This window comes from Mesoplodon mirus (assembly GCF_964341445.2).
Source record: "Mesoplodon mirus genome assembly, chromosome: 14".
Classification (NCBI taxonomy): domain Eukaryota; kingdom Metazoa; phylum Chordata; class Mammalia; order Artiodactyla; family Ziphiidae; genus Mesoplodon; species Mesoplodon mirus.
Genome location: NC_138990.1, coordinates 72,979,949 through 72,994,896, shown reverse-complemented (window position 1 = coordinate 72,994,896; position 14,948 = coordinate 72,979,949). Strand labels below are relative to the sequence as shown.

Sequence of the window (14,948 nt, the reverse complement as noted above, 5' to 3'; positions counted from 1 at the left end):
ATCACAGGTTTCCAATGGTATACTTATCACTCCAGATGTTGACATGAAGAACTGTTTTTCTCTATCTGTGAGGGCCATCACCTTCGACTTAGCAGGAGCTTTGGGGCAGAAACACACGGCGCATGATGGGGTCAAGGAGCTGAACAATCAAGTACCACTTAGTCTTGGTACTAAGTGAGAGGTATTGGCCTCGTGTCCTGAGAAGTCAGTAAAGTATTTCTTGAAGGGTTATTACAAAAGGAACACTAACCTAGGTGCTCTGAGGAATACAAAAGAAGGAAGAGAAGTATACCTTCCTATAAGTCTCAAGGAGTTCTTTCTAGTTCAGAGTATAAGACAACACAAGACAAGTGAGACTTGAGTGCTCATGTGTGTAAAATACACATTAGAAGCTAAAGGAAATTAGAAACAGAGATCAGTGCAGATCAGAATCATCAAGAAAGGCTTCAGGTAAGAGCAGGGATGTAGGCTTTGTGTGAAAAAACAACATGCTTCTGATCAACAAAGGGGTTGCCTTCCATAAATAAAAAGATGGGTACAAACCCTGATTTTAGTTAAAGTGCTTCAACTTCCTTCACTAGTGACACTGGGAGATGCAGCCAAATGAATGGTACTACTCACTGGCAAAACCACCACTCAGTATCATTTCTGGTAATACTATTTTAATTTAAAGAATTTTTTAACCAAACCAGTACATTTGATTTCTATTTCTTGTACAAAGTACAATATTAGCACTAAAACATTTTCTTTAATCTTTTGTCTAAAATAAAGATCTTAAAAAATATCTTACTAAGACAGAGATGATGTAAAGAAGTACCTAAAAAATCCCAGATTTTTAAAAAATGGGATTTTTCCACAGATGAAGTTGGGATTGTTTTTCTTTCAATAAAAATGTTGAAAACCATGAAAGAAAGAAGGTAAAGGGTGTACACTTCAAGAATCTTCAAAATTCTGTATTTGGATAGTTTCAGATGAATTATCAAGAAATGGCCAAAATGCTATTAAAATACAGGGAAAGTGATGAGAAGAATCAAAATAATCTACAGTAGGCCATTCAGACTCTCAATGGGGCTATTTTAAAGAAAAACATTGCTTGATCCCACTATGAATATTATTTTGGGAAAATTTTCCCCAAGAACCCAACAAAATAAAAACATTCCAGAACATCAATTGTGCCCCCAATTGGCTATCCAGGACATGACTTTTTTTTTTTTTTTTTGCGGTACATGGGCCTCTCACTGTTGTGGCCTCTCCCGTTGTGGAGCACAGGCTCCGGACGCGCAGGCTCAGCAGCCATGGCTCACGGGCCCAGCCGCTCCGCGGCATGTGGGATCCTCCCGGACCGGGGCACAAACCCGTGTCCCCTGCATCGGCAGGCAGACTCTCAACCACTGCGCCACCAGGGAAGCCCCAGGACATGACTTTTGATTATTAGCCTTGTCAGAACTTTTCCATTCCACCGTAACTAAGAAGGCTGCTGTTTCTATCCAATACTTCTTTGACTCTACTTCCCAATTTTACCTCAATCCTAACAACCCTATTGGTTTGACAAAGGCTGTACAAATGTCAACTTTTCTTGCCCTTTTTCTCTTGCCAAATCATCCAAAAACATCTTCCCTCTCTAATTTTGAATCTTTTTTTCCCACTTATTTTTCTTTTGTTCATTAAATAGCTTCCTGCTGAAGTTCCTTTCTCCATAGTTTAAATTCAAAACACACATGAAGAGAGAACTAACATTTAAAACAATAAACCAAGAAAACTTTCTGGAAGTAAAAGGCTTATTTTATATATCAAAAGGGCCCATCTGGGAAAACTGATACACAATGATCTACTCTAAAACATATCCTGGTACAATGATTAGACACTATTAATTTAAGAAAAAATCCTAAAGAGAGCATGGCAAAAAGGACAAATAACATACAATAGTAAGTATTAAACTGGCAGTCGACTTATTAAAAGCAAACTGCAAACAAGGCAAAAATAGATCAGCCTTTTCAAGAAACTCAAGGAAAAAAAGTATGAACTAAATATTTTAAATCCATCCAAGCTATCCTTCAGGCATCAATGCTATTGCAAAAGTTTTATACATGCAAGGGAATGCTATACCCACGGGTACTTCTTGAACAATCTACTAGAAGATTAGTTTCAAACAATCAAAAGATGAGTAACTTCGGCAAAAGGACAGAAGGGTGAGCATTTAATATAATTATCTCTAACACTAAAAAAACAAGGCTAGGGATAAATGAAGAATATACAAATGATATATATTCTGACAAAGTAGTATGACTTCAAGACAACAGTAAGGAAAGGAGGAAAGTAAAATAAACTCACTGATAGTGAACTTATTAAAGTTGTGGTAAAAAAAAAAAACTACCACAAAGGACTGTCATAGTAGTACTAAAAAGTTAAACACAGAAGAGTGGGCTTAAAGCATCTTTAAAAGGTGTAAATACCAAGATTATCACTACAACAAAAATATAAACTTTCATAAACAGACTCCTCCCCCACAAAAAAATGTAAAAGAATATAAGATCAAAGAAAACACATAAGAAACACAACAAACATAATTATGAATATTTACCAAATGGCACAGCAATGATCTTTATAAAACAGAAACTACAGCAGAATCAAGGAGACCAACAGAAACACATTAACCATTGAAGGCTTAAATACCACTCTCGGTACAAAATAGATCAAGTGGACAAAAACTAAATGAAGATATAGATGGCATAAATAATATAGTCAATAAGGTAGATCTTCTGGAAAGATATTAAACTTTACACTATGAAAATAAAGACTATCTTTTCCTCAAGAAAACACGGAAGACTGACAAAAACTGATCCTCTTCTAAGTCATGATAAAAGCTTCAGTGTATTCCAAATAAAATTATTATAAACAATACTCTGACCATCTTGTCACAAGTCTAGATTTTAATAACCAAAAAATTTTAAGAGGTCTTTCTACATGAAAACTTAAAAACCTTCTACTGCACTGCTTTTTGGTGAAGAAATACAAACCTTCTAAAAAATACAGATAATAAAAACACTACATATCAAAATCCATGAAGTACAATATAAAGCAGTGACCAGAGGAAAAATCATGGCCTTAAACACCTACAGAAGTAAAAAAATTTTTAATGAATATAAATGAATTAGATCCCAAATTGAAACCAAGAAAAAAGAACAAAAGGGTCAAATTAAAAGAGCACAAGAAAAGATATAACAATGGCAAAATCAGAAATTGATGAAATAGAAAAGAAAAAACAATATATCATTAATAAATCAAAATCCAAGTTTGCTGAAAAATTAACATAATGGACAAACTAGCTACTTTCATCAAGGTAAAAAAAAAAAGAAGAAAAAAGAAAAAATAAAATAAAAAATAACTAGAAGGAAACAATCATTGAAGGAGAAGAAATTTAAAAGTCCTAAGAGAGTACAATGCAGACCATCACACAAATAAATTTGAGAAACTAGACAAAACTGCTAACTACTAAAATTGACCCAACTAGAGATTAAAGAGCTTAACAATCAATTTCCATGGGAAACAATCGAGAGTTACAAGGAATGTCGTCAGCAGAACCAGAGAATTTCATGTTAAAAAAAAAAAAAAATGGTGCCAATACAGTAGAAATAGTTCTGGAACACAGAAAATGAAGGTAAACCTCAAATTCTTTTTATGAATCAAGTTGAATGTTGATACCTGAATCTGATAAAAAAAATAGTACAAAAACAGATAATTACAGGCCAATATCACTTACAAATACCAATAAGAAAATACTACATAAAATATTACTGAACACACTTCAGTACCATATTAAGTAAATAATATACCATAACAAAGTGAGATTTATTCCTGGAAAGTACAGTTGGTTCAATATTAGAAGCACAGCAATATATTATACCATATTAATTGACCTGAGAAAAACGTGATCATTTCCGTACATGCTAAACAATCACTGGACAAAATTCAATACCCATTCCATACAAACAAAACATCCATTCAAGAACAGAGGAACTGGTGAGTATTTCCTTAATATAACTATAAAGACACACACACACTCACATACACATATTCACACATATGCAGATATGCCTTAGTCCTAAAGCCAGTATCAATCACATTTATTGGGGTACTACTTTAGGCATTTCCAATAAGATGAAGAAGAGGAAAGGATGGTCACGAACTTCACTACAATTTACTATATACTGGATGCATATTAGGGAAAACAAATCGGAAATAATAAGAAGTGGAAAAGAAGGAAAACTATTATCTCCTTGTATATGATATACAGTTTCCTAAGAAAACCCTGGAGAATCATTACTAAAACTACCCCAAATTCAATAAATTAACAGGATATAAAATGAATGCATAAAAATCAATAACTTTCATATACACAAACAATAATCACTTAGAAGATAAAATGGTAGACTAAAACTGCACTGACAGTACAAACAAAAATGGTTTAATATTTAGGAATAAGTGTAACAAGAAATGTGTAAAACTAATATGAGGAAAGCTTTAAAATACCTCAGAAGATACAAAAGTAAAAACTGGTGAAATTCAAAACCATTCCCTGTTGTTGAATAGAACATCTATAATCATAGAGATGTCAGGTTTTCCCTAACTTAACAAAATTCCAATGAAAATGCTACACAACGAAATATAGAAAAATATGAATAGCTAGAATTTCACTGAAAAAGAAAGTCTATGAGGCACTACCAGCCCTACCAGATATTAAAATACACTACAAAGCCTCAGAAATTAATGCACTAGTACGGCAATGAAGCATAAATAGGCAGTCAAACCAGAAGGATTCAATGGAAAGTACATGAATAAATTCAAGTATGTACGGAAATTTAGTATATAATAAAGGTGGCATCTAATGTCACTGAAGCAAAGTTTTTTATTTTTAATAAATATTGTTGAAAACTTGGAAAATCATTTAGGAAAAGATAAAATTTGGTTGATACCTCCTGTCATGTAAAAGAATAAACTAAGTGAAAAAGAGATTTAAATGTAAAGAATGAAATCATATAATAAGATTCATACACCTGTCTGTAGAACAAGGTTACTAACCATGACTCAATATCCATAGTAAATGAAAGACTGATAAATCTGACATTAAAAATTTTTAAATTCATCTTCTACATGACAATAAAACAACACAAGTATAATCAAAGAAGAAAAGTCAAATTGGGAGAAAATATCTGCAAAATATGTAATAGATTAATGGCTAATATAATTCATATCTAAAGAACTCTTCAAAATCAAGGAATAAAAACAAAAAAGTTAGAAAAATGGGCAAAAGACATGAGCAGACAATTCACAATAAATAAATAAAATTTAAAAACTGATCCTTTTTACTTACAGCAATGAGGGAATTCAACGCCTGGATTTATGCTCCCACTTCATGTGGGATAAATAAAACAACTTTTAAAAAACCTACTACTAGATATAACTACACATCTACTATAATGGCTTATATGTTTAAAACTAATGAAACCAAGTGGTGGCAAGATATGGGGCAACTGGAATTATCCACGTTGCTGGTGGGAAGGTATAATGGTACAATCACTCTGGAAAACAGTGTGGCTGTTTCTTTTAAAGTTAAACATACACTTCCACACAATCCGGAAATTCCACTCCTAGTTATTTGCCCGGAAGAAGTTAAAATATATACCTATACAAAAACCTGTACGTGAATGTTTATACATCTTCATTCATAATGGTCAAAAACTGGAAACAACACAAATATCTATCCAGAGGTAAACAGATAAAGAAACTGCAGTAGTTTCCAATGGACTACTACCTATCATTAAAGAGGAATGAACTACAGCATGGATAAATCTCAGAAATATTATGCTAAGTAAAGGAAGCCAGACACAAAGAGTTAAAATCTATAATTCCATTTATATGACATCCCTAAAAATGCAAAAAAAAAAAATAGGGGCAGAAATCATTTCCTCAGGGTGAGAAAAGGGGACTGACTGACTGAGAGAATTTCTGAGGATGATAGAAATGCTCTGTCTTGATTATAGTAGAGGTTATACAATATACATGTGTCAAAACACATCAAATTATACATTTAAAAGGACGAATTTTACTGTTTGTAAATTATACGTCAATAAACCTAACCTTAAAAAAGTATGCAGACATTTAAAGGCTATTAATATATATTTCCAAATTGCCCTTCCATTAACTTAATTTCTTCTACTACTCCCATTTAATTTACATTCCCACTGGCATTCTACAAGTGTCTGCACCCTCATCAGCCTCAATATCATCAGATTATTATTTTAGACTTTTCCTATTTGATAAGTTCTTTAAAAATGTTGCCTCACTGTTTTGATCTGCGTATCTCTTAGTTTTTAGTGATGGTGAACTTTTTTTCATTTATTTCTCAGGTAGTCATATTTCTTTTCTGCTCATTCTTTTTAATCATTGTTTTAAGAAATTACTTGGTGTTTTTCATGTTAATTTTCTTAAAGCTTGCTATATATCCTAAAATATTTGTCATAAATATACTTCCCAGATTTTCACTTGCCTTTCATTTTTCAATTTTTTTAATATACAGATATCTTAAAATTTGAAATTTCACAATATTTTCTATGATTTTGGGGGTATTTTTATTTAGAAATTTCTTTCCTCATGTACAGTTCAGTTAAATATTCAGTTAAATGTTTTCTAATTATTTATAGACTCAATTTTTTAACTCTAAATCTCTGTTGATACAGTGGCTACCAGCCACATGTGGTTTTGTAAATGTAAACCAATTAAAATTAAGCTTTTTTTTTTAAAGGAAGATATTGGGGTTAGGTAGGAGTTTATTATTTATTTATTTATTTATTTTTGCTGTGTTGGGTCTTCATTTCTGTGCGAGGGCTTTCTCTAGTTGTGGCAAGCGGGGGCCACTCTTCATCGCGGTGCATGGGCCTCTCACTATTGCTGCCTCTCTTGTTGTGGAGCACAGGCTCCAGACGTGCAGGCTCAGTAGTTGTGGCTCACGGGCCTAGTTGCTCTGCGGCATGTGGGATCCTCCCAGACCAGGGCTCGAACCTATGTCCCCTGCATTAGCAGGCAGATTCTCAACCACTGCGCCACCAGGGAAGCCCAAAATTAAGCTTTTTTCCTAGGTTTCTTCTAGTTGTATGGTTTCAGGTCCTCCATTTAAGTCTTTAATCCATTTTGAGTTTATTTTTGTGTATGGTATAAGAGTCCAATTTCATTCTTTTGCATGCATATATCCCAGTTTCCCACCACCATTTACTGATGAAACTATCTTTGCCCCATTGAATATTCTTGGCACCCCTGTCAAAAATTAGTTGATTGTATATGCATGGCTCTCTATTCTGTTCCACTGGGCTATGTCTGTTTTTATGCCAATAGCATACTGCTTTGATTACTATAGCATTGTAATATAGTTTGATTCAGGATGTGTAATGCCTCCAGCTTTGTTCTTTCTCAAGATTGCTTTGGCTATTCAGGGTCTTTTGTGGTTCCATACACATTTTAGGATTGGTTTTTTATTTCTGTGAAAAATGCCATTGGAATTTTGGTAGGAATTCCATTGAATCTGTAGATTGCTTTGGGTAGTACAGACATTTTAATAATGTTAATTCTTCTAATCCTTGAGCACCGGCCCTGGCAATGATTTTTTGCAATTGAAACCAAAAGCATAGGTAACAAAACCAAAAATAAACAAGTAGGACTACATCAAACTAAAATGATTCTGCACAACCAAGGAAACCATCAACAAAATGAAAAGGCAACCTATGGGATGGGAGAAAATACTTGCAGACTACATATCTGATAAGGGATTAATATCTGAAATACATAAGAACTCATATAACTCACTTGCAAGACAAAATAACCCAATTCAAAAATGGGCAAAGAACCTAGAGACAATTTCCAAAGAAGACATACAAATGGCCAACTAGTATATGAAAAAGTGCTCAACATTATTAATCATCAGGGAAATGAAAAATTAAAACCACAATGAAACAACACCTCACAACTGTTAGAATGGCTATTAGAGATAACAAGTGTTGGTGAGGGTATGGGAGAAAAGGGAGCCCTTGTACGCTGTTGGTGGGAATGTAAGTTGGTACAGCCATTATGGAAAACTGTATGGAGGTTCCTCAAAAAAAAAAAAAAAAACCATTAAAAATTGAACTACCATATGATCCAGCAATCCACTTCTGGGTATATATCTAATGGAAAAGAAATCATTATCTTGAAGAGATATCTGTATTCCCATGTTACTGCAGCATTATTAAAAATAGCCAAGATACATAAATGACCTTAGTGTCTGCTGATGGATAAATGGATAAAGAAAATGTGGTATATATATGCCATGGAGTATTATTCAGTCATAAAAAAGAAAGAAATATGCCACTTGCAACAACATGGGTGAACCTAGAGGACATTATGCTAGAGGATATTATGCTGAGTGAAATAAACCAAGACACACTGAAAGACAAATACTGTATGATCTCAGTTATATGTGGCATATACAAAAGTGAAACTTATAAATCAGAGTATAGAACAGTGGTACCAGGGGCTGGGGTGTGGAAGAAATGGGGAGATGCTGGTCAAAGGGTACAAACTTTTAGTTAGAAGATGAATAAGTTCTGGGGATCTAATGCCCAATATGGTGACTATAGTTAATAATGCTGTAAACTTCAAATTTGCTAAGAGTAGGTCTTAAGTGTTCTCACCACAAAACAAAACAGAAGGTAACTATGTGAAGTGATCAATGTGTTAACTTGATTAATCACTTCACAATATATAGTATAATAAATCATCACTTTGTATACCTTAAATAAATCATGTTGTACAACCTAAACATATGCAATTTTTGTCAACTAAACCTCAATAAAGCTGGGGAAGAAAGTAAGATTAAAAAAATATTAATTAGAATTAAGTTAAATTTAAAATTCAGTTCTTAGGTCACACAAGTCTCATTATTTAAGACTATTTTTAAGAGCAGTTTCAAATTCAATTTTACTAAATGTAGAGCAATTTAGGTAAAACTGAGTGGAAGGTACAGTAAGTTCTCATACACCACTCTCCCCTCCTCCCAAATATAGCCTCGCACACTATCAACATCCCACACCATGGTATTACATCTGTTACAACAGATGAACCTACACCAATACGTCATTATCACCAAAAGTCAACAGATTACGTTAGGGTCCACTTGTGGTGTTAAACATTCTATGGCTTTTGACACACTTCCCTCAAAGTCCTCTGTACTCCGCCGATTCACCCCTCCCTTCTCTCTAACTCTTGGCAATCACTGATGTTTTTAGCACCTTCATATTTTTGCCTGTTCCAAAAGTTATTTAATTAGAATTATACAGATTTTCAGTTAGTAATATGCATGTAGCTTCCTTCATGTCTTTTCATGTCTTAACTGCTCATTTCTTTTTAATGTAGAGTACTATTGCGTTGTTCAGATGAACCACAGTTTATTTAACTATTAAAGGATATCTTTATTCAAGTTTTGGCAACTATGAATAAAGCTGCTATAAACATCTGTGTGTAGGTACTTCTGTGGATATAAGTTTTCAACTCCTTTGGGTAAATACCAAGGAATTTAATGCCAGATCATATGTTAGAGTATGTTCAGTTTTGTAAGAAACTGCCAAACTGTCTTCCACAGTGGCCATATCACCAGCAATGAATGAGAGTTCCTGTTGCTCCATATCTTCACCAGCATTTGGTATTGTACTATCCACATGGCCAGTGCCTAACAGCCACATGTGGCTAATGGCTCCCATACTGGACAGTAACATACAGGACATTTCCATCATCACAAAAAGTTGTATCAGCAATGCTGCTCTGTTTGAAACTTAATTGTTTATACAGTGGAAGAACTAAGGTGACAGCCTTTTTTTTTCCTCTGCATAAATCCATCCCTTCTCTCGTTGCATTTTTTTTTTTTTTTTTTGCGGTACGCGGGCCTCTCACTGTTGTGGCCTCTCCCCTTGCGGAGCACAGGCTCTGGACGCGCAGGCTCAGCAGCTACGGCTCACGGACCTAGCCGCTCCGCGGCATGTGGGATCTTCCTGGACTGGGGCACGAACCCGTGTCCCCTGCATCGGCAGGTGGACTCTCAACCACTGCGCCACCAGGGAAGCCCTCTCATTGCATTTTGATGGTTTTTGTTTATATTTGCTCAGAAGTTCAAATCCCTGCTCAGCCATTATATGTCCATTAATAAATTATTTACCCCCCCGCCCCCAGTCTCAGCTTCCTCATCCTAATCACTTATCAGTTTAGTGCATTAAATTAGATAAGCAAGATAGGATAAATTACAACACTCATCATGTTAAGTCCTCATTTGCAAACTTTTGCCTGTTAGGAGTTTGTTTTTTGAATGTCTCAGTATGGTACTTTGAGGATCCTTACTGAAGGCAAAAGCTTAATACTGTATTTACCTGATGTGGATTTCTGTAACCCAAAAGTAGATTCGCTGCTTTTATATCAGCATGAACATATTCATTTTCATGTATATATTCCAGTACATCCAACTGTGAAAAGAAATATATAAGGTTATACTGATGTCTATTTAGAACTCCAGATCAACCTGAACATTGTGAATAGAGAATAACATGTATTTTTTTCACATTAACAATGACAAAATGATGTATTTCACAATTATGCATTTATCTATTCTAAAATTATCACATGTGCTGGTCGCTCATCCTGGGAAAAAGGTGACTAAAAGGATCCTCAAATATCAAGTGTTTTAAATGCACCTCTGATAGAGAGGAAGCCAAGATTCAACAATGCCTATGTTCCTGACAGCAAGGTGCCCAAATCACACTGTGCAAAGAGGAAAATTATGATAAAATCAGAGACCTAAAGTGAAATAATCATGACGCCCACTCAACAATCCCTCGCCCAAGCAATAATTATAGAGAAGGTTTTGGGGCTCCCAGAACAAAATCCCACGTCCATAATCACAGAGAAAGGCATTCTCCCTCTGTAGAGTAACAGAAAACACCTATGCTTCATCTCTGAAACCCTTGAGACTTGCATGTTACCTACGCCTAGTGCTCAATAAACATTTGTTGGCTGGCTAGAGGATGGATGGGAAAATTAATGAGTTCTGTTTGCCACATCCCAACCTGGCATGAGTAGTCGCATTCTATCTAAAGTGGAAAAAATAAAATGGAGCTTAGGCAAACCAAACTCAAACAAGATAAGACGAATACGTGGTATAAACAAAATGTGTGCATGGGTGCTATTAAGATTTCATTGCTTCTTATTTGGCAAAGTATATATTATTCATTGCCACACTAATTACTGCCACCATCCCAAACTCATAATAAAAACTTTATAGCACCCCCTTACCACCACATGTGTAGTATGGAAAATAAAATATTTTGCCATACTTTGCATTGTTATAAATATAACTGACAAAAGAGAGGTTATTCTTATAGCAATGCAAGCTTGTTCTGATATGTAAAACAAAGCTGTGAGAAAAAAAAAAAACTCAGACTGTAGAACCAAAGCCTAATTGAGTTTGTAGTGCCAAACACAGCACATTCTGTCGCTTACAGAGCCCACTGTTATCAATTTCACCAAAATAGTATCTACGCTCAATAACTGACATTTCCAGGGCAATAATCCTTCATTCTCTGATAATTCCACAAAGGGCAACAATTTGTATGTTGTAACAAGTAAATAATCTGAAAATGGAGCATGGGAAATAAGTCATTCTTTCTTACCATTCGGATACCTAGCTGCAGGACAGTTGACTTTTTAAAAGTACCATTCTGGTCTGAGATCTTCTGCAAATCTATTCCCAGTCTTTCCATTACCATAAATCTGTAACTATAAGAAGGAGAAGTCAAAAGGAGATGTTAAAATAGCAATGCCGAAACTGTCTATTTATGAATTTGAAACAATGGAAAAATACCCCCAACTTAACAATAAAGAATGATGTAATCTGAACCATTAGAGAATGAATGTACGTTATACTGCCGTTCTTTTCCAGAAACATACTAAGTATTTACTTTGCAGTTAGTTTTTTTTTTTTTTCTTTTGGCGGTATGCGGGCCTCTCACTGTTGTGGCCTCCCCCGTTGCGGAGCACAGGCTCCGGATGCGCAGGCCCAGCGGCCATGGCTCACGGGCCCAGCCGCTCCGCGGCATATGGGATCCTCCCAGACCGGGGCACGAACCCGTATCCCCTGCATCGGCAGGCGGACTCTCAACCACTGCGCCACCAGGGAGACCCTGCAGTTAGTTTTTGAGTAGAAGAGCTCTGTGCTGAACCACTCACACTGTCTTAGAACAGGAAAAGAGAAGTCTTTCCAAATTAGTCTTGAACTTAATTCATTTTGACTCCATCACCTTCTTGCCATATGGCCTGGAACAATTATTTTTCCATACAGAAAATTTTATTTATATTTGTTTCTTGGCCTTATAAAATCATATTTACTTTCTCTATATATTTATAAACATGTGTTTTCCTAAATGTATGTCTTCCTTTTCTTTTCTGTTTGGGACCTCTCCCCGCTCCTTTTCTTCCCTTCATATCTGCCCCTATTCTATATCTATCTATGTATACACACACACAAATACATGTAGGAATTTTTTTGACAAAATGCAATCTAATTATATGAACTTTTCTGCATCATACATTTTTCAATAATATCTCATTGAAATCCTTCCAAATCAACTGGTAGAGCTCTAATTGATTCCTTTAATGGGCTGCATAGTATTACATGATATAGATGTACCATGGTTTACTCAGCCATTCACTCCCCTATAGGTAGCCCTTGACTTTGTTTCAAGATTACTGTTTGTTCTTTTTTAAAAAATTTATAGCATTTAAAGACCATTTAGGCAAAGCACTGACCTCTGAGCCTATTTTCTCACCTAGGAAAAGAAATATTATCACCTATCTTAAAAGGCTACTGAAAGAACAAAATGGGTACCTAACAAATGACATTTTTAAAAAAATCGCTACTATTAATTATTTATATGTGATGACTAGCCATGTTTGGTGAGTTTAAAAATATTTCTACAAATTTTTGGTTGTGCCTCTCCTCAAGAGATGGAGTTTAATTAGATCTCCTCTCTTGAATATGGGGTAGACTTAATGACTTGCTTCTAGCAGAAAGAATACAATAGAAATAATGGGCTATCACATCTAAAATTAGATTATAAAAGGACTGTGACTTTCTTTTTGGATGCATGTTCTTGTGTGTGCTCTTTCTCCTTCTCTCTCTCTTTCAATTACTGCAAGCCAGCTGCCATGCCTTTATGACACTCAGGCACCCTCTGGAGAGACCTACATGGTGAGGAAGTGAGGCCTGCCAACAATCACGTGAGAGAATTTAAAAGCTTATCTTCTTAGGCCTGCCAATAGCCACATGAGTGATTTTGAAAGCAGATCCTTCCCCAGTCGAGCCTTGAGAAGACTACAGCCCAAAAGACATCTGACTATATCCTCATGAGAAGTCCTGAGCAAGAACCATCTAGGGAAGCCATTTATACACAGATAACTGACCCACAGAAACTAAGATAATATTAGTTTGTCATTATAAGCCACCACATTTTAGGTCATTAGTTATATAGCAATAAATAACTAATAGACCACATGAGAAATAGTTACAGGACAATATTTGATTATAATAATTCCATTTTACCTTTTTCCCTTGAATTCAGTAATACCAGATCCATAAAACTGAGGAATTCCTAAATAATCAAGCTGTTTGAGTTCTATCCATTTTTTGACTGCAAAGACAAATTTCACAGGAAAAAAGGTACACTTTTTTAGAAAGGTATTTCTTACTTTCGCGTAGATGCTTTATTTAGCTAACTTAAATAGAAATTAGACCTTCCTAAAAACATTTTTTAAAAATCAAATATATCTAGCTCATAGTTGCAAATTCTATTTATCACTATAATTAACATAAAAACATACACAGATTTCTAACATTTTAAAATTTTAAATCAGTTATAACCAAAACAAAAATAGTCGTAGTCACTCTACTCAATACTCTGTAATGACCTATATGGGAAAAGAATCTAAAAAAGAGTGGATATATATATAATATATATATGTATATATGATTCACTTTGCTGTATAGCAAAAACTAACACAACATTGTAAATCCACTATACTACAAAAAAATTTTTTTAATATAAAAAATAAAATATGCAATAAAAAACAAAAACAAAAATAGCAGTCATAAAATGCATTGATATCATTTATACAAATGTTTCTATTCATTAAAAAAATTAATTCCCTTATATGTTTGTTACATTTTTAAATATAAATAAATAAAAGTTAGGCAGAAAAATCATCTTACTCTGAAACTGTTGTACTGAAACTGTTTTGATTAAATTTTGTTTAAAAAAAATCAAATCCACTTAAATAATCAGGCAGCTTATTTAATTTTTCATTTTTCTACCATATATGCTTAATGTTTAAGACAGCTCTACTGATAAGCAATGAAGTTTAATGGATTCTGTTTGTCACTCTGACATAGTTTAAGCAGTTAGTAAAGACTATAGTCTTAATGCTCAGAAGGTTTCGTTAAAGAAAACAAAGTTAACTATTGACGTTAGACTCATCATTCTCTTTCCTAAACATAATGTAAAGGACCTTAATTATACTCATATCAATTTCCTTTAAGCTTTACTAGTCCATCTATATCATACAGTATTTATAACATGTTTTTTTTCTTCTTAGCTCTGCTCATATTTATTTCATATTCCAATCCTCTAACTGATAGTTCTTACATCTGATATCCAGCTCCAATTAATTACTCCACATACAAATATTTAACATTTTAAAGGTATTTTCTAAATCATCTTAATGTTTAATCATTTCCATAAACTATACCCGAATCTATTCTATGGTCATTCCTTTTCTTTATAATCTACTGCCCATTTTATTGTCTTTTTCTTATATCCTTTTTA

At 34.3% G+C, this 14,948-nt stretch overlaps 1 protein-coding gene across 2 annotated transcripts in view; it reads right to left on the bottom strand.

Annotated features, from left to right (window-relative positions):
• VRK2 (VRK serine/threonine kinase 2) overlaps positions 1-14,948 on the bottom strand; it is a 101,282-nt gene that overhangs the window by 47,213 nt on the left and 39,121 nt on the right. For both annotated transcript variants that reach the window (XM_082641922.1, XM_082641923.1), the window contains exons 5-7: positions 13,670-13,757; positions 11,742-11,847; positions 10,446-10,538 (exon numbers count right to left, since the gene is read on the bottom strand). In XM_082641922.1, coding sequence (XP_082498048.1) covers positions 10,446-10,538; positions 11,742-11,847; positions 13,670-13,757 — 287 coding nt within the window. The remainder of the gene's footprint in view (positions 1-10,445; positions 10,539-11,741; positions 11,848-13,669; positions 13,758-14,948) is intronic.